Source organism: Cyprinodon tularosa, unplaced genomic scaffold (assembly GCF_016077235.1).
Source record: "Cyprinodon tularosa strain WSP-4 unplaced genomic scaffold, ASM1607723v1 ctg714, whole genome shotgun sequence".
Lineage (NCBI taxonomy): Eukaryota > Metazoa > Chordata > Actinopteri > Cyprinodontiformes > Cyprinodontidae > Cyprinodon > Cyprinodon tularosa.
The window spans coordinates 96,529-116,936 of NW_024039468.1; the positions used below are offsets into that span (position 1 = coordinate 96,529).

Sequence of the window (20,408 nt, forward strand, 5' to 3'; positions counted from 1 at the left end):
TGGTGATGTATGGCTTGGATGCAGCTGCTCGACCATGGAAACCCATTCCATGAAGCTCTCTGCGCACTGTTCTTGAGCTAATCTGAAGGCCACATGAAGTTTGGAGGTCTGTAGTGATTGACTCTGCAGAAAGTTGGCGACCTCTTCGCACTATGCGCGTCAGCATCCGCTGACCCCGCTCCGTCAGTTTACGTGGCCTACCACTTCGTGGCTGAGTTGCTGTCGTTCCCAAACACTTCCATTTTCTTATAATACAGCTGACAGTTGGCTGTGGAATATTTAGGAGCGAGGAAATTTCACGACTGGATTTGTTGCACAGGTGGCATCCTATCACAGTTCCACGCTGGAATTCACTGAGCTCCTGAGAGCGACCCATTCTTTCACAAATGTTTGTAAAAACAGTCTGCATGCCTAGGTGCTTGAATTTATACACCTGTGGCCATGGAAGTGATTGGAACACCTGATTCCAATAATTTGGATGGGTGAGCAAATACTTTTGGCAATATAGTGTATGTGTGTTTGGGTGGATGTGTGGATGAATTTACAAAGAGTTACCCAGAACCTTGGGATTAAACTCTCCTCATCATTTATATACCTGCCTCACTGTCTACTTGCTGCCAGAATATAAACTAATCTCTCTACTTCTATGTCTTCCCAAAAGTTTGTTACTCTTCCCTTTCCTGTCATTCAGCCTCATTGGAAACAAAGCAGCTTCTGGCTACATCTGATTGGACAGGTGCTAGCCACGTCTGACCTTCCCTTCCAACGAAGTCTAGCCTGGTGCTGTCAGCTACTCCAGTTCAAGTCTGCCAGACTCAGCCTTGATCTTCTCTAAGACCTGCCTGCCTTCCCTTTGTCGGCAACAGCGGCATCTTTGTCAATAAAAATGTCTTAAATTAAGCATATTGACCCTTAATTTGAGTAGGTAAATAAGATTTGCCAATGGAGGAGATTTTTTTACTCTTAAAATAATATAATTAGATAATATGTACTTGAAATAAGATGATGCAATTGTTTTTTCTTATTTTGAATGTAAATTGTCTTGTTCCATCCTCATTTCACTTTACTGCAACACATACATCCATTCTTTGAAAACAAGGTTAGACTCATTAAAGACGAAACGAGGTCACATCTTTATTGCCATTGAGCACCCAACTTCCTCCTCCATTTGTGACCAATCACAGCACCCTCATGTTTCACTCTTTAATGACACATTTGACTCACGTTTTACTACACTATAAAGGCTACTGTTTATCAACCTATCATTAAAAAATGAAGGTGACGGATAAAAAAGATGATGACAAAAACTTTTTGACTTTCAGTCAAAGTCAAAAAAATCTACTGCCGCCTCTGAATTAAAGCCAATATAAACTGATGATATAATTAGTGGCGCAAGGTTATCCCCATCAAATTTAAAATGTGAGAGCAGGGCCTATCTTTCTATAATTATTGAGGTTAAAAAATGTTGCTCAAAAGTTTGTCTGGTCCTAGATTCAGAACTGGGACCACGGGATCAGACAGAGATCAGTTGAATTTCCTTAATAAACCATTTTAGTAGAAGGACTTTTAAAGTCATAGGGAAGTCATATTTAAATTTTAAATCATTCTGGCTTAAACATGTATATTAATGTACTCTTATTCAGACCATATTGTCCCGAAATGTAGATATTTTCAAAAAAAAATCCTTTCTTAAAATCTTCTGCAGGCCAGTTAGTTCTACGTCAGCCTGAACACCTAAATTCAGCCAATCATATATCAACGATCATCTGTCAATCAATTTTTTTCGGTCATAGCATCTTGATTCATGTGTCGCAGCTAATATACGCAAAGGTTGAAATCAGAATCCTTTCCTTTCCCATTGAGTTGCGTCCCAGTGTTCACGGGGATGGACGTCTGTGTCTTCGGCAGGCGTAGAGCTAACAGAACTGGCAGCGTTGCGAGGCAAGGGCTCAATCATGTACGGCTGGAAGCCTTCTACACCAAACCAAGCTTCTGCCGCCCTGGCGTCCTCTTCCACAACATCTTCGTCCCCGCTTTCCTCCTCTAAATAAAAAATGGATGACGGAGGAGACTCATCCACGACCTCCGACACTAAACTCTCCTCCTCTTGCATGTTTCCTCTGTCCATAGCGTTCCTTGACAGTGTAGTTTCTAAGTCACCAATTTAGTGCTACTTGGTCCCAATGGAATTTCCCATTGGGAACCTACTAGCACTAAGTTGCTAACTGGTTAGCAACATGCTTCCCACAAACCGGCCACAACCAAACGTGCTTGCAAACCTTCCACCACAACAATCCCGCCCCCTTGATAAACGACCAATCACATTCACTTTATTCACTTGTGCAAAGTGGTGCACCAGAGAATTCAGAAATGCAACTGTTGGATTTCTTTCTTTCTTTCTTTCTTTCTTTCTTTCTTTCTTTCTTTCTTTCTTTCTTTCTTTCTTTCTTTCTTTCTTTCTTTCTTTCTTTCTTTCTTTCTTTCTGTCTGTCTGTCTGTCTGTCTGTCTGTCTGTCTGTCTGTCTGTCTGTCTGTCTGTCTGTCTGTCTGTCTGTCTGTCTGTCTGTCTGTCTGTCTGTCTGTCTGTCTGTCTGTCTATCTATCTATCTATCTATCTATCTATCTATCTATCTATCTATCTATCTATCTATCTATCTATCTATCTATCTATCTATCTATCTATCTATCTATCTAATCCAGGCTCATGATGACTTGCAGCATCATGTCTCCTGCCGGGGTCCGAGCGCCACAGAATTTATTTGCATTCATGCCAATAAAATGTTTCTAATAGCGTCTTTTCTCCTTTTCTCTGTGCGAGTCTCTCCAGGTTGAAATGTCGACCAGCTTTAGTCATGGAAATCTGAGTCTTTTTTTATTTGACAAATTTGCGACCTTTTGACACCAGATCATTTCAATATTTTTTCCTTGCAAACATGTTAAATTCACCTGCAAATGTTTTGGACATGTACTTCTAACTTGTTATTACATCTACCATGGCCCTTATACTACATCTTACGTTCTCCCTGTTCCTACCAGATTTACAAACAGAACAATATATTACATTAAAAAAGTAAGATATACTCTGAAAAGTAACGCTTCATCTTAAACAAATAGCTTTAACCAAAGCAAGTCTAGAGAGGGGATTTTCTAACAGTTTGAGATGAATTGTTAGCTGGTTGTTTGACCGTCTCTAAAGGGCAGATGAATGACCTGCTGCTCAGTAAATCGTTCCTCCAAAGCGTCACATTACCGCGGTTAAAAGTTGTGGAGCTCAGTGTTTCTGGGTTAGAGGTTATCTGGGAGCTGCCAATATACTTTGACTTTGGAAAGCTTTGTGCATTATTGGGGCACCCCTGTGACCTCCTGACCCCTGCTCCTTATGTGCATATGATCACGACAATGAGGCTTCGCTCCTTTGCTGTTTATAGGTCGTCTAATGACACTTCAAAGGCCGACAAGTGGCTGTTTGAGTGGAAAAGTGGCAACCGCTGGAACGAGACTGGTTCTCATTATTCTGGGAATAATCCTCCCAACATGGCTGAGAATAAGGCCACTGCTTGAATGTTCCTCAGAGCTTTGAATAAAGGTTGGGTTTAACTGAAACTGTCAAGGCCCCACTTATGGTCATTTGAGTCTTTATAAAAACACCCAAACAGATGGTATTCTTCTCCTACAAGATCGTCCACATCCACTTCTGAGTTATTCTTAGTGGTGCATCAAAAAAATGTATTTCAAAGAAAATATTTCGAGTAATTTGATAAGTCTTAAAAAAAAAGAAGAAAAGAATCAGAGCTCTACATAAGGTCCTGCATGTAGAAGCTGCTGGACTCTCATAGAGACACAGGTTTTAAACCCTTTATAGGGCAAGTTACTGTTTTTGTTCACTAACATACCCCTTACAAATGGAGCACCCCCGGTCCCTCAGTGAGGTCTAGAAGCACAAGATCTATATCCAAGCATTCAGCAATGGCTGTACATATTATTTTGGCATTTGACCAATTAGATGAGCCCTTGAATGATATGTTCCCTCCTGTAGATAAATAAAAAAAAAAGGGTAAAAGTTGTAGGGAAGCAGCTGTTCCAACCGTTGGTGCACGAGTGAATAAAGTGAATGTGATTGGTCGTTTATTAAGGGGGTGGAATTATTGTGGCCGAAGGTCCGAAAGCAAGTTTGGTTGTGGCCGGTTTGTTGGAAGCATCGTTGCTAACCAGTTAGCAACTTAGTGCTAGTAGGTTCCCAATGGGAAATTCCATTGGGACCAAGTAGCACTAAATTGGTGACTTAGAAACGACACTGTCAAGGAACGCTATGGACAGAGGAAACATGCAAGAGGAGGAGAGTTTAGTGTCGGAGGTCGTGGATGAGTCTCCTCCGTCATCCATTTTTTATTTAGAGGAGGAAAGCGGGGACGAAGATGTTGTGGAAGAGGACGCCAGGGCGGCAGAAGCTTGGTTTGGTGTAGAAGGCTTCCAGCCGTACATGTTTGAGCCCTTGCCTCGCAACGCTGCCAGTTCTGTTAGCTCTACGCCTGCTGAAGACACAGACGTCCATCCCCGTGAACACTGGGACGCAACTCAATGGGAAAGGAAAGGATTCTGGTTTCAACCGTTGCGTATTTTATCTGCGACATATGAATCAAGATGCTATGACCGAAAACATTTGATTGACAGATGACCGTTGATAGATGATTGGATGAATTTAGGTGTTCAGTAGAACTAACTGGCCTGCAGAAGATAACGGAAAACCCCCACAGATTTTAAGAAAGGATTTATTTTTAAATAGAAATTTTCTAAATTTTGGGAAAATATGGCCTGATAAAAAGAACATTTATATACATGTTTAAGCCAGAGTGATTTGACATTTAAATTAGATTTCCCTACGACTTTAACAAGTAAAAAGAAAAGGTCAAAAGCTAACTTTTCTTTGTTTTTCTTTCTTTCCTTGTTATTACATTGACATTAACACTATTTGCTTGAAATTTTAAAATGTCAAAGTATTCCACTGATTGCCCTATAAAGGGTTAATGAAAGGCATTTATTGTTGTCTGTTATAGTGCTAAAGTATGCAGCCATGTTACCAGACCATTCAAGGTTGAAGGAGTCTTTGTTGTTCCTGTAGGGCAATATGTGGTGCAGCCAGCAGTAAAAAACAAACACTCACGGAGTCAACAATAAATTATAATATTAGTAATATATATTTGAAGGGAAACCAATTATTTCAGTCTGCAAGTCATTGATTTACAACTAAAGGTCGACATTTCTGCCGTATTTTCTCTGTGATTGGAAACAAAAGTTGTTTTTTTTATTTTTGCTTTGAATCCCGTCGCTCTTGCAAGTGTGCGTCACCTGTGGCAGTGATCCGTGCCTCCTCTGTGATCTGCTCCAGCCTGCCCAGCAAAGCCTCGATGTTGCTTTTGATCTGAGTCAGCTCCGACTTGATGGCCTGCAGCTCTGTTCCTTTCATGGCTGCTGCAGACAAACAAGGGGAGAAGAACAAATAAAATGGATGGAATAAAATAAACAATGAGCCACTTTACACATTTACTCTAGAGGACACATTCTCTATTATCCTAAATTATTAGGATATAATTTATCCCTGACCAAAGCCTTGTAAAGAGTCCAACAGCAGACACAACAGTTTAGTTAATCTGCATTGTTTGTACAGCTGTTGCTTTACCTTCTTTATCTCCACAAGAAATAAGAAGCTTTTAATGTCTGGCAGGAATCCGGTCATTAAGAAACTCTGGAAAAATCATCTTGATCAGTAAAACATGGGAAGTTACCATCTTTTGAAAAGATTGTTTTGTGATTTTATTTCTTGAAGATGCTGAAATATTTTCATAAGTCTAGTTCTGGATACTAAAGCATAAAAACGCCTTCATAAAAATAAAACTTAAAGGAAATGTAGTTTAAAGCTTCATTTATTTATCTTCCATTAACACAAAGTGATTTGTGTTTACTTAAAACTAATTAATTATATATATATATATATATATATATATATATATATATATATATACACTGCTCAAAAAAATAAAGGAACTCTTTGAAAACACATCAGATCTCAATGTGGCAAAAAATCTTGCTGTTTATTTCTACTGATATGGACTGGGTGATGTGTTAGGAACAAAAGGATGCCAGATCATTTGATGGAAATGAAAATGATCAACCTACAGAGGGCTGAATTCAAAGTCACCTCAAAACTTATAGTGAAAAAATGATGCAGCAGGCTAGTCAATTTTGCTGAAATTTCATTGCAGCAACTCAAAATGGTATTCAGTCATCTGTATGGCCCCCACATTCATGTATGCATGCCTGACGACGTCGGTGCACGCTCCTAATGAGACGACGGATGGCATCCTGGGGTATCTCCTCCCAGACCAGGGCATCTCTGAGCTCCTGGACAGTCTGAGGTGCAACCTGGCGGCGTGGGATGGATGGAAACATAATGTCCCAGAGGTGCTCTATTGGATTTAGGTCAGGCAAGCGGGGGGTGGGGGGCCAATCAATGGCATCAATTCCTTCATCCTCCAGGAACTGCCTGCATACTCTCACCACATGAGGCCGGGCGTTGTCGTGCACCAGGAGGAACCCAGGACCCACTGCACCAGCATAGGGTCTGACAATGGGTGCAAGGATTTCATCCCGATACCTAATGGCAGTCAGGGCTGTGTTGTCTAGCCTGTATAGGTCTGTGCGTCCCTCCATGGATATGCCTCCCCAGACCATCACTGATCCCACACCAAACCGGTCATGCTGAACGATGTTACAGGCAGCATAACGTTCTCCACGGCTTCTCCAGACCCTTTCATGTCTGTCACATGTGCTCAGGGTGAACCTGCTCTCAAATGTGAAAAGCACAGGGCGCCAGTGGCAGACTTGCCAATTCCGGTGTTCTGTGGTAAATGCCAATGGAGCTCCACGGTGCCGGGCAGTGAGCACAGGGCACACTAGAGGATGTCGGGCCCTCAGGCCACCCTCATGAAGTCTGTTTCTGATTGTTTGGTCAGAGACATTCACACCAGTGGCCTGCTGGAGGTCATTTCTTGCACAAAGGATCAGATAGCGGTCCTGCTGATGGGTTGTAGACCTTCTACGGCCCTGTCCACCTCTCCTGGAGTAACTGCCTGTCTCCTAGAATCTCCTCCATGCTCTTGAGATAGTGCTGGGAGACACAGCAAACCTTCTGGCAATGGCACGTATTGATGTGCCATCCTGGAGGAGTTGGACTGCCTGTGCAACCTCTGCAGGGTCCAGGTAGCGCCTCATGCTAACAGTAGTGACAGTGACCCTAGCCAAATGCAGAACTGGTGAAAAAGAGTCAGAAAAGATGAGGAGGGGAAAAAATGTCAATGGCCTCTACCTGTAAAACCATTCCTGTTTTGATGGTCGTCTCATTGTTGCCCCTCTAGTTCACCTCTTGTTAATTTCATTAACACCAAAGAAGGTGAAACTGATTAACAACCCCCTCTGCTACTTAACTGACCAAATCAATATCCCACAAGTTTAATTAGATTCCTTTAATTTTTTTGAGTAGTGTATATATAGGTGTATGTATTTTTTTCATCTGGTTCAGGAAATATTAATATAGTTATTATTATTATTGTTTTGTTTTTCTTTTTTTCCCCCCTTTTGGAAAGGATACTGGAAACAAGGAGACTATATATGCTATGAATTAATGAATGGAAAAAGGGGATGAATATATAAGTTAAACTTCATCATATTCCTTGTTAGAATCACAGTCACTGAATAACTTGTGCATTAACATGTATTTGAGTACGTAAATTTAATAGTAAGGTATTGTATTTAGATTTAGAAAACTGAAAGTATTTTTTTCCGTTTTGTTGGTGAGATGTCTGTCTGAAAAAAAGCACCATCATCATCATCATCATCATCATCATCATCATCATCATCATGAGGGAACTTTTGTATTGTTCTGTAAAATGTAATTAGAAAAAAATACAATACATAAAACTCAATCTGAGAAATAGAAAATTTTAACAAATAAAAATTTTAAATATATAAAATCTGTAACAAAATTGAAAAAAAAATTAAGCATAAAAAAAAAAATGGAAAAAATCTTTAAAAAGTAAAATCAGAGAAACAGCAAAGTTATCCACAAAACCTGAACAAAAAAGATACATTTTTTAAAAGTTTAACCCTTTAAAGCCCGATCCAAGAATAAAACAAAACAGAAAATTACTTTTTTCTTTTGGTTTGAAGTCCTTATTTGGCCTTTTAACGAAATATGCAAAAAGAAAAAACAAAAATACATTTTTGATATTAATAATTTATTACTATGCGATAAGTCAAGATTATTTTTTGTGTAGTCTTCTGCCCTCTGTTATCAGGTATATCTGATTGTGTACAATAGGATTTTGAGCAAAGTTTTTACCATTAAATTATATAAAAGGTGTCAGACGCAAAACATTTCAGAAACCGTATGTTGGGATCCAGAGGTTTGCCCTCCAGAGGGCGACGTGGATCCCTTCCTGTGTGCTTCTGTTACAGTTGGTATCCAGAGGCTTGCCCACCAGAGGGCGCCGTGGATCCTTTCCTGGGAGCTGCTGCTCAGCGCTCACACCTGATCCCCATCAGCTCTGTTGATTAAGCTCTCCCTACTCAAGCTGAGGGAGAGCTTCCCTCTGAGCCGGATTGTTGTCCTTTCCATGGTAGCAAGCCTGAGCCACCCTGCCTGTTAGAAACCTGTTAACCTGTAAGTCTGTTAACCTGTAAGTCTGTTAACCTGTAAGTCTGTTAACCTGTTAACCTGTACCAGAACCTAACCTGCTCTGTCCTCTCCGCCTCCAGGGCAGAACCCTGTGTTTCCAATAAATATTGGACTTTTAACCTGCCTCTGTGTCCGTGAGTTCTGCATCTGGGCTAGAAAACCTACCACATCATGACACCGTATGTATCAAATACGATATATTTGGCAATACAGGGTTAACTTCTGGTTTAATTTCAAATGTCTATGTATGAAACTTGTTCTTTTCTCACAGAAATAATGGAACAAAATTCTCCCTGTAAAGATAGAGATGTAATATGTGTTAATGAAGAGCACTGCTCCACTGCTGGGACCTGGTGAACCCTGGCTGAATGATGTGCAGAGACCCAGGACACCCCTTGACCAGCGGTTACACCACTGATGATCCATCCCAGTGCAACGTTTCATACCAACAAAAACAGATTTAAGAGCAGCTAGAGATCAAGTCCCAGAGCAGCTGCTGAAACCCTCTTATTACTCATAAATGTTAACACAGACCAGTTAAGCCACATTTCTGATTATCATCATTTTTTTTATTATGGTGGGAAAAAAGGAAGATTGCCTAAAAAAATGTTAAACTTACTCAACTCATGTCAATAAAAAATAAGTACTATAAGAGGGGAGATCAGTATGAATCATATGTCTATAATTCTGCAGTCATACAGTTTTCCTGAAGAGAATCCAGTCAAAATCTTGAGAAATACACTTGCTGACAAAAGCAGGTCAACAGGCAGAAAAATATGGTCTGATGAAATTATTAATGTGTGGCCTCATGCTGAGCAACTTCTCCTGCCCTTCCACAAACCCTCAGTCCTGAATCCATCAAACTGTACTTGCTGACAGCAGTTTGTCAGACTCTGACCTCTCCTTTACCTGCAGCCTCATCACTACACATGCACAAGATGTCAGCGTTTATCCCTGTAGTTTTACACGGAAAATAGACTTTAAACTACCTCAATGAGCGTGTATCCCTTTAGTCATGTACTGTTGTGGCTGCAGTGGGTTTCTCCACTTTTCCTTGCAGGGTTCTGGTTGCAGGCCTTCTGCAGGGGATCTGTTTTGCCCTAATTGGTGCTCGTCTGCTTTAAAAGCTGTCATGCAAGCAGCAGACAGGAGGCTTCTCTCTCTTACCTCCTCAGAACCCTGTTTGGCTTGGTTTGGTTTGTATCCTGTCCTATGGTCGGGTTTTGTTAGGTTTGGTTGCATTTGCTTATTTCTGTTTAGTTATTGGTTTTGCAGTAAGCCATTTTCTATTCCCCATTTTATTTATCACTTTTCAGATATTGTTTCTTTAGTATAATTTAATAAATTCAATTTTTACTTTAAAGAAAATCCTTGTGTGGTCTCCTTTAATGTTACCCCCACCAAACAAGCCTGGTGGAGGTAACAGTACAAAAAAAATTAAGGTCAGATCGCCATATGCTTCAAAAAACACCAATAAGTAATTAAATAGTTTTTTTGTACATGACTAAAGGGATACACGCCCGTTGAGGTAGTTTAAAGTGTATTTTTCATAGAAAAGTAAAGGGATAAATAGGTATTGACTATGGGTATTGTAACAGTAGTAACCGAGTAGAGCCTCTTTAAGATACTGTGGTATTGCTACGTGTCACTGCTTCTCTGTAGAGAACGTGGGAGACTTGTGATGCAGAGCGATACAGGTACTCAGACGGATGGTAATTCCCTATTTTTCTTTGTAATGTTACAGCTTGTTTGGACTCTGATCATTTTTCCTGTTTGAGAATATAGCAGCCATTCAGCCGGGCTTTATAAGGTTGGTGAAGAGCGTGTTTATTAAAGGACAACAATGTGGAATTCCCAGTACCAGTGTAGTTGTGAGTTTTTGAAAGTTGTCTCCTTCCTTAAACGCAACCCTAAAGTGTGCGATTTTTTCAATGGCAGCTACAGCTCACACTGTACGATGAAACCGCAGGGTTTCAAAATTCACAGCTCACCATGTACGTTCTCACACTGTGATCTACCTGCTCACACTGTACGTCTAGAAACCAGGTGGGACTCAGCTCCGCAGTGAGATGGAGCTACTCGGACTCGTCTATCTGGAAGCCAAACCAGTAGAAGAGGAATATGAAGCTCACTAGAGTGAAACGCGCTGCCTTGGCTATTTGTGCAATTCTGTGCTGAAAGCTTTAAAAAGAAAAGGAGACGACATATTTGGACAAAGACATGGCTGAGCAAACGTGGCTACTGCAGTCTGTCAGTTTTACACAAGGTTCCTAGAGCATAAGGCAAGTTAAATTCAAGACTTTTTAATGCCACTTCAAATAAAAATTTAAGACGAAATTCACAAGAAACACAAGAAAAACCTGCTTGCGACAACTTAACCCAAAGGTTTATTTCAACATAAACCACTGCACTAATGTTTCAAATGTTGAAAAGCTTCCCAAACAGGAAGAAAGCTAAAAACACACAAATGACGGATATATTTGAACAATTATTTAACTGAATTCACAAACTTTGTTTTAGCAGGGAACAAAACAAATCAGTTTTAAAGCCCCAACATAACCAGTGCTAAGTCTTTTTTGCAGCCATTTTTCTTTGTATGGTTTTCTTAGTATGTTTGATTTGGTGATAAGTGGAGGCGTTGCAGAGACAAGGGTGGAACTAAACTGAGAAATACCGGCTGTTTCTCTCTAACTCCATTTTGACGCTTTGTGTTTCGTGCTTCGCATGTGCGACTCCACTGCCTTAATTCCCATCGTTCCGAGCTTGAATGACTTCTTGCATAAATCCACTGAGCCTCATGTATGTTCCCTGGTTTTAAGCCATGGAGAAAACTCTTGGCAGGAGACAATTTTGGTTCCATTTACACTTGCTCATATGTTCCAGACAAAAAGTTAATGGAGCATCTCCCAAATGTCCCGACCGCAACAACGCTTTTATTGGTTCCGCCATCGAGACAGAAACAATAATGGCGAGACGTTATTTATTTTTTTTATTAAAAAAAATAATTAAAAAAATAAATTGTTAATTTTAACGTTTTATTTAGATTACAAAAATAAATCGTAATAAAAATAATCCTGTTTATGATGAAAAATTAAGACATACGAAAGACTGATTTAAGACATTTTAATATCAATTAAGGCCTTAGTTTTATTTTGAAAAATTCAATACCTTTTAAGACTTTTTAAGGACCCGCGGGAACCCTGTTACAGAAAGAACTCCATTTCACTCATTGCACCCCTGTCATGCTTCTGTGTTTTTATCTGAGAGGAAGAAGAAGAAGAAGAAGAATCCTTGTTTGAGTGATTTTCCCATGACCACCTTACGACGGCCGACTGAATTTCAAACATGTTTGATTTTCTCCCGACCTTACGATTCCTGATGAGGAGGTGGTCATTAGAGGCAGGTCGCCCCCCTGTTACCTCCGTTCACTACACCAAGCATCATAAGGCTGAAAGTCGGCCCAATTGGAAAATTCTCGCACGACTGGAAAGTCGCTCCGAAAAGGGCAAATAAATCGTACAGTGAATGCCCAGCTTAAGCGTTACAGTATGTTGGTCTGATCGGGTTTGCTCATCTGACAGAACAACAGCACCCCTTTGGCTTTTTGGGCGCACTCCAGGACCAGCTTCCTGTAGGTCAGGGTTATCTAATATCCGTCTCTGATCTACATGCAAACCAAATTAGACCCATTTCCCTGATCTTGTCACTGAGGTATATTCCTTTCCGTCTCGGTGCTGCTGACTCAGCTGTTCCAGCCTCCAGTTTCCTGTCTGGCCTCAATGTGAAGTTATCAACCTTTTATCAATGCCTCTTTCTCCTTTTTTTCCAACCGTCCGACTCCTCATGGCTTGGCTCCATTGAGATGAAAAACAACCAGATGCCATATTTGTGGATAAACAGATTCCTGAGAAAGCAGAGGCTAAGCAGGGCAGGGGTGGACAGATGGAGTGAACTAACCGAAGACGTTCAACACATCTGGTGGCTGTTTTTGTTTCTCTGCATTAAACATAATCGCTACCACATTGCAACAGCTATTACTCAACCCTCGTTTAATCGGCCCATCGCCTCTTTGTTTGACATGTTTTCCACTTTTCCTTCGCCTTACCATTCTTTACATTTCAAACACTATTTCACCTTTTAATTGCTGCATAAAAACACATTTTAGTGCTTTACAAAAGTCCTCCAGCCTCTAGAAAACACCTTCACATTTCATATTATTATAGCTTTAAAATTTAACGTGGTTTACCAGAATTTTATGACGTTTTCCATGTGCTTAAATGGAAAATCATATAATTTCCTTGTAAAAAAAACATTCATGCATTTTATTTCCTCCCCAGTTACTTAAGCTAGTTAAAAGAGTTATATACATTTATGTCTCACTGTATAATTTAATTTCGATTTATTTGTTTATTGTATTTTTGGTGGCAATTAATTGTATGCTTATTTATTTATTGAGCATTCATTTATTTATGTATTTATTTTTAAATATGGCAGAGTTGGTCCTCCATAATCGGCTACATCATTGATAGTTGCAGCTTTTCTTTACTGGCAACGAGGTTAGTTAGTCCAGTGGCCCAAGGGTGCAAATAGAAAAAAAAAACAAAACAAAAAACATAATTGTACAGCAAATTCAAAAATGTTGCAAACACAAAAACAAAAAAAATTGCAAGTTAAGAAAACCTGCAAACGAGTTTTGCACGACAGAACTGCTCCAGACCACTAGAGGGAGGCAAACTTATGGGACCAGACCATTAGTAGAGGCCTCAATGGGATGCTAAGATAAAACAATTTAAAGGACAACTTACATTTTCTTTAGGGCCAGAACTTTAACATGTTGATTTTGATTTATTAAGAAAAACATTTTAACATGTTGAAAAAATGCATGTAATATATTGCATTTACTTATAAACATACTAAAACCCAAAGAAGGAACCTTTTAATTTGTTGTTTCTTGTACACCAGTAAATTTGATGGACAGGCAGCATCACAGGTGTTGATCTGCTGGGAACAGCGTAAAAGCGACGGCTTGCTCCAATTACCTCAAATGGGTATGGGCGTCAAAGCTAGGGCAGAATCACTTATCTGAATAGTGCAGTTAGGGCCATGGATTATTTGTGTTAGTATCTGCTTTAACGAGAAACAGTGGCCTTGGAGGAAAATGTGTTAATTGTACTAAATGCTGCACATTGAATAGCGGTTGTTTAGCTCCTAAAGACATGGCTTTCTGCAGAGCTGAGCTGTCATAGTTCTGTTAGTTTTGGAAATGAAACTTTATCTTTGGTTTGCAGAAAATGTAAAACACAGGACATATTGTTTGCCTTGTTGCTACAGTATTTTTAACAATATTTAGTGAAAGCAAATGTGCTATAATTAATGTTGACGTCTATAAGGCATCTTTTCAAAGAAGTTGTATAAAATATCAGGGGTTTCGCAATAAAACTTAAGGATTATATATATTTTTATCCATTCTGATGGTTGATTAACCTAAATGACAGATTAAAGACAAGAAATGAAACGTAACCTGGAAGAGTCTTATCCGCTTCACCTGAACCACCTGTGATGTCCCTCATTCAGCTCCAGCCAATCAACTTCCAGCCTCACCTTCTCTGAAGCCAATCATCTTTCAAGACCCCCTTGATTTTGCTCCTGGCCCACTTTCTCTCTCACACACAACTTTCACCAACCTCATCCCTCATTATCAGACTATTCCCAGTTTTTTTCACTTCCCTGCTTCTTCCACCACCTGTACCCGGGACCTGGGGGGAAAACTGCTCTAATCCAGGCATCCCCAAAATCGGTCCTCAAGGCCCCCTGTCCTGCAGGTTTTAGAGGTTTCCTTGCTCCAGCACAGCTGATTTTAATTGAAAGCTGATTAACAGGCTTTTGGTCTACTGCAATCATTATAACCAGCTGTGCTGAAGCAGAGAAACCTCTAAAACCTGCAGGACAGGGGGCCTTGAGGACCGATTTTGGGGATGCCTGCTCTAATCCTTTTCTACACTGCAAAAACAATCTAGAAATAAGTCAAAACTTCCTAAATTAAGTGTATTTACCCTTAATTTGAGTAGGTAAATGAGATAGTTTGCCAATGGAATTAGTATTTTTACTCTTAAAATAAGATAATTAGATAAAATGCACTTGAAATAAGACAATGCAATTGTGTTTCTTATTTTAAGTGTAAATTGTCTTGTTCCATTGGCAAAGTGTCTCTTTTACCTCCTCAATCCAAGAACAAATGCACTTATTTTAAGGAAAAAGGACTTATCTAGATATGGATTTTTTTCCAGTGTAGGTTACTCATCTAAAGGGCATATTAGACTTCTGCAAACCCACGCATCAAATGTCGCTCGGGTTTGGTCGCAAACCAGTTTTGCTGGTATGCTTCTGCACCGTCAGTCTGGAATTTCTAGGGACGCACAGCAATTTCCAATTTAGAATAAAGAGCCCAATGAAAAGATGCATAGATCTTTGAATATTTCTCTCATTGTTCTCGTTTCTATCTATTTAAATATGATGTAAATGTTTCCTTGTATTGTGATTAAAATATTTTCTGTTTCTTTTAAATATTTCAACATTTTAGTTAGAATATTCATTAAATTTAGGTCTGGATTGCCATGGCATTACAAGGCAATTATGTAGGTTCTCTCTGTATTTTTATTTTATATCAAAACTCTAAATTTAAATCTACTTTGATCCCTGAGCAGTGGTAACTAAGGGGTAATTTGAAGACATTAAACCATAACTGCCAAAGTAGAAAGAAGAATGTTTTTGTTCTTTTTTTTGGAGCAATGAAGATTGTATTGATTTGTGTGTAATGCATCACTAATAGTAGATCAGGAAGTATTGGCTTTTAAATGGAAGGAAGCCTTTTATGTATAAAACTATTCATTTATTGTACATTTTGTCAGCTTGTCTGTCCGCTATATTAACCAATACGATGTGTTTAACTAGATCTGCTTTTCCCACAGATTTTGTGAGACACTTTTTTAATAAAGTAGGACATTTTTTCATAAAAAAGTTTATTTGAATTCTATAAATCAAAGTTTTCTGCACAACAGCAATTATAAATTGCATGGCAGCATTCTATACCCAGCTATTGTAGCATCTAGGATAGAGCTGTCAGTCTGGGAAAGAATCTACTTGTTGTAAAGTTTAACTCTTTTTTGCTATATAAAACTGACTAAATCTAAACTAAAACCTTTTTAAGTTTTAGTCAACTAAAACCGACTAAAACTATCACATATAATAATGACTAAAATGCAACTAAAACTAATAATAGCTTTCATGCTGAAGACTTAGACTAAATCTAAGATGGCTGACAGAAACAACAGTGGATGGGAACTGTAACACTGAAAGGAGCTGCAGAGATGTGTTTTAAGTCAGGGAATCTTTTGGTTCTATCCAGGGTATAAGACTAAAAACATAAAACAAGTCATGCTCGGAAGAGGCTTTTGTTCTGATGGGAGAGGTTAGGCAGCTGGTTATGGTTGATGGTGCACAGTCCTGAGATAAAACAACCTGTCAGAGGCTGCAGAAGACCCAAGACTGGGACGCAAGAAAACCCCTCTAAACACACAGCCAGAGCTACAAAGGATGGTTTAAAGCAGATTCACTGGCCTAGTCAAAGTCCAGAAACCAAAAAGAACCAATGGAAACTGGGGACATACTGTTGAATGGTAAGTATCTCCATCACAAAGCTAAAATCTGTGGCAAGACTTGAATATTGACATTTTGTAAAGAAGAATAAAAAAAAAACCTCAGTCTGTAGATGGAAGCAGGTAGAAAACTGTTTGACTCAGAGTGCCTGAATATAAAAGAAAGGTACAAATTCAGCTTTAACTGACAACGATTTTAAAACTATGCATCATTTCTTTTTCTGCTACTTTGCAGATGTGCACTGATGCAAATAAGAGAATGTATGTTTTTAATACAAAGGGCTGTGAAACCGCTTAAGAGGTGTAGCTGTCTTTGGAAGGCGCTTCAGGTTCTGTTTTTACAGGTGTTTATCGTGCAGATTTGCTAAAACTGTTTCCCACTGTGATCTGATTGAATGGTTTCCATAAAGGGCCTTGAGACGACGTGTTGTGAATCGATGCTAGATAAATATAACAGAACTGAAATGCTGTGTGAAATTCGCCGCAGCTCAGCAGGAGATGAAAGAGGAAATGAAAACTGTGGGTCCTTTGGTGGTCAGACAGAGACGGATTTAGGAAATGTGGGGCCCTAGGCAAAGACAGCCAGGGGGCCTCTGAATGGAGAAGACAACACATCAAACAGATCCATTCTACAGATAGAGAAATGTTAATAGAATAGACATCCATTATCTGTTCTAGGTTGTGTCCCTCTCTTGTTTCTTTTCTTCTTGTTTTCCTCTCTATGTTTTGTACTCAGCTGACTTTTCATGCTGTCTCTAAAGGAATGAAAGATTTTTTCCAAGCACTTAGCTCACTTAGCTGATTGCTCCTTCCTGTGTTTCCAAAAAGGCCAAAGTAAATAACCCAGTCCTTCTTTTCACTGTAGACAAGCCATGATCTGCTTCTCTGTTCTCCATTTTTCATTTGGATGAAATAATAGCTGCATGAATCATGACAGCAGACAAGATAGAGGAGAGCAGGAGGCGGGGTTACCAATCTACTCGCTCTGGAGAGCAGAGTTCGCTGCTTTTAGATGTTGTCTCCAAAGTCTCCAGTAGCAGAAAAAAGTCTCTAGATTTGGCGCTAGGAGCTTTTTAGAAATCAAAGTGCTAGAGGGGTCTGAAAAGTGGCTAAATATAGCGACTAAAGCGCTAAGTTGGCAACACTGCTCTTTGCATGGTTTGTTTTCAAATGGTTTGCTGCTGTCTGTTTGGACCTTTCTGAACATGTGCAGCAAATAGACTGATCCAATATGGCGGACACTGAAGGGGGGGGGCTGAGACACAATACTATAAGCGTTCTGATGGCATTTAAGCCAAAGGATTTTTAACAAAAACATAATTAATGTGACTGGTGACCAGCTGGGATAAAGCGTGTCAGAAGATGGATGGATGGATAATTATTGTGCACAAATAAGGAATAGTTATATTAACCATACATGTAAATAGTTTTATAGGGCCCCCAGGAACTTGAGGCCCTAGGCAACTGCCTAGTATTGCCTAATGGTAAAACTCCCCTTAGGTCAGAGCAGAGGCATAGCCAGAAAATCCTAATTGGGGTGGCCAGTCAATAACCAATGTACATTGAGGGGTGGCCGAAGGCACCAGAACCTCAGGGTCAATCTAAACTGTTCAAACAGGAATGAGCACAACATTCATATTTTCTAAATAAAGACAAACTACACTTTCCTTCAGCCTTTGCTAACAAATAGAGAGATCTATTTAAACATCTATAATGTGTAAATAAAAGAAAGGTATAGTGGACAAAATTCTTTCAGGTTTGAGCTCTGGGGCGAACATATTTTACATTATCATGACCTACTTTTATCAATAATCATTCTGCAAATGAATTATATTTAAATCTACGAATATCTACATTTAATGAATTTTTAATTTATTAAAGTAATTAGCTATGATTTCAATTCAATTTCAATTCAATTCAATTCAATTCAGTTTATTTATATAGCGCCAAATTCACAACACATGTCATCTCAAGGCACTTTACAGTTCAACCAGATCATACAGTCAAATTGATACAAAGTTTTCTATCTAAGGAAAACCAGTTGATTGCATTGACTCATTGACTCAAATACAATCCCCCACACTAAGCATGCTTGTAGCGACAGTGGAGAGGAAAAACTCCCTTTTAACAGGAAGAAACCTCCAGCAGAACCAGGCTCAGTGTGAGCGGCCATCTGCCGAGGCCGACTGGGGTTCAAGGAGACAGAAGCAGAGATACAAAAAGCAGCTGTAAAAGGCGGCCCGGTTCAGGGAACACACAGCCAGGAAGACGAGCTCCAAGGCAGCTCCCATGCCAGAGGACGAAGAGAGCACATCCACTCAGTCACGGTCAGAGAAACAGGACCACACTGGAAAACAGGCCGATCTCCAACATCTATTAACAAGGGTGTTGATAGAAGCAGCACAGCTGATGTTTTTTTCCAGGATGACGTCACAGCCAAACAGGAACAGACGAGGCAAAGCTACTCTGAGGAAAAGCAGAGAGAGCAGAAGGTTAGAGATTGAACTAACAGATTCTGCAGAATAGGAGAACAGAGAGAGAATGAAGCAGAATGATGAAATGGGGGTCCCTATGTCCTCCAAAAGTCTAAGCCTATAGCAGCATAACTATAGAGATAGCTCAGGATAACCTGAGCCACCCTAACTATAAGCTTTATCAAAAAGGAAAGTTTTAAGCCTAGCCTTAAAAGTAGACAGGGTGTCTGCCTCACGGACTAAAACTGGTAGTTGGTTCCACAGGAGAGGAGCCTGATAACTAAAAGATCTGCCTCCCATTCTACTTTTAGAAATTCTAGGAACCACTAGTAAACCTGCAGATTGAGAGCGAAGTGCTCTGTTAGGAACATAAGGAACAATCAGATCTCTGATATCAGATGGAGCTTGGCCATTTAAGGCTTTATATGTGAGAAGGAGGATTTTAAATTCTATTCTTGATTTAACAGGAAGCCAATGAAGAGAAGCCAGGATAGGAGAGATATGATCTCTCTTTTTAATTTTCATTAGAACTCTGGCTGCAGCATTTTGGATCAGCTGAAGGCTTTTAACTACAGTTTGTGGACTTCCTGATAGTAAAGAATTACAATAGTCCAGCCTTGAAGTAACAAATGCATGGACTAGTTTCTCAGCATCACCCCTGGACAGGAGATTTCTAATTTTTGCAATGTTCCTCAGATGAAAGAAGGAAATTCTAGAAACCTCTTTGATATGGGATTTAAATGACAGGTCCTGATCAAAAATAACACCAAGATTTTTTACTTTATTATCTGAAATCAGTTTAATCCCATCCAAATGAAGTGACTGGCTAATCAGTTTCTTTTTCAGAGACTCTGGTCCAAAGACTATAACTTCTGTTTTGTCTGCATTCAGAAGCAGAAAGTTAAGAGTCATCCAGGTTTTTATGTCTTCAAGACATGCCTGTAATCTATGTAATGGGTTAGCTTCATCTGGATTTATAGACAGATATAGCTGGGTATCATCAGCATAACAGTGGAAATTAATCCCATGCTGTCTAATAATTCTACCAATTGAATTATTTCACTGAAGACTCCTAGATGATAATTATAATAAAGCAATTTATATACATGAAACAAGTGGAGCAGTATGGCAATTGCCATACCGCTACACTTGTGAAAGTAAAATCTGTTGGGCTCCTTTTGGCATCAAGACAATTATTCTTATTGCCACATTGCCAGACAGGACACTGTAAAAAAAGAAAAAAAAAAAAAGAAAGAAAGAAGAAGTCTCCTAGATGACTTGCAGAGGCACATAATTTTATCTTTACCCCCAAATAATTCAAAATTTAGTTCTGAAAAGAGCATGAATCGTCTATCGTCTTTAATGTTTGTATATATATGTGCATAGTATAGGAGCCAAAGTGGACTGAATGATATTTTTGTTTGTAAGAGGCTCATATTTACTTTTATTGTGTTTATATGTTCAGTTTTATTCAGCCGAGAGCCTGATTTCAGTAAAAGGTACAATTATTTTTTTGCTGTTTTATTCGATATATTATAATATAAGTAT

General features: G+C 39.4%; 1 protein-coding gene across 3 annotated transcripts in view; it reads right to left on the reverse strand.

Annotated features, from left to right (window-relative positions):
* raly (RALY heterogeneous nuclear ribonucleoprotein) overlaps nt 1–20,408 on the reverse strand; it is a 150,815-nt gene that overhangs the window by 19,674 nt on the left and 110,733 nt on the right. For 2 of the 3 annotated variants that reach the window (XM_038268990.1, XM_038268989.1), the window contains exon 6: nt 5,347–5,469. In XM_038268990.1, the coding sequence (XP_038124918.1) occupies nt 5,347–5,469 (123 nt within the window). The remainder of the gene's footprint in view (nt 1–5,346; nt 5,470–20,408) is intronic. The other variant, XM_038268991.1, reaches the window with a different exon arrangement.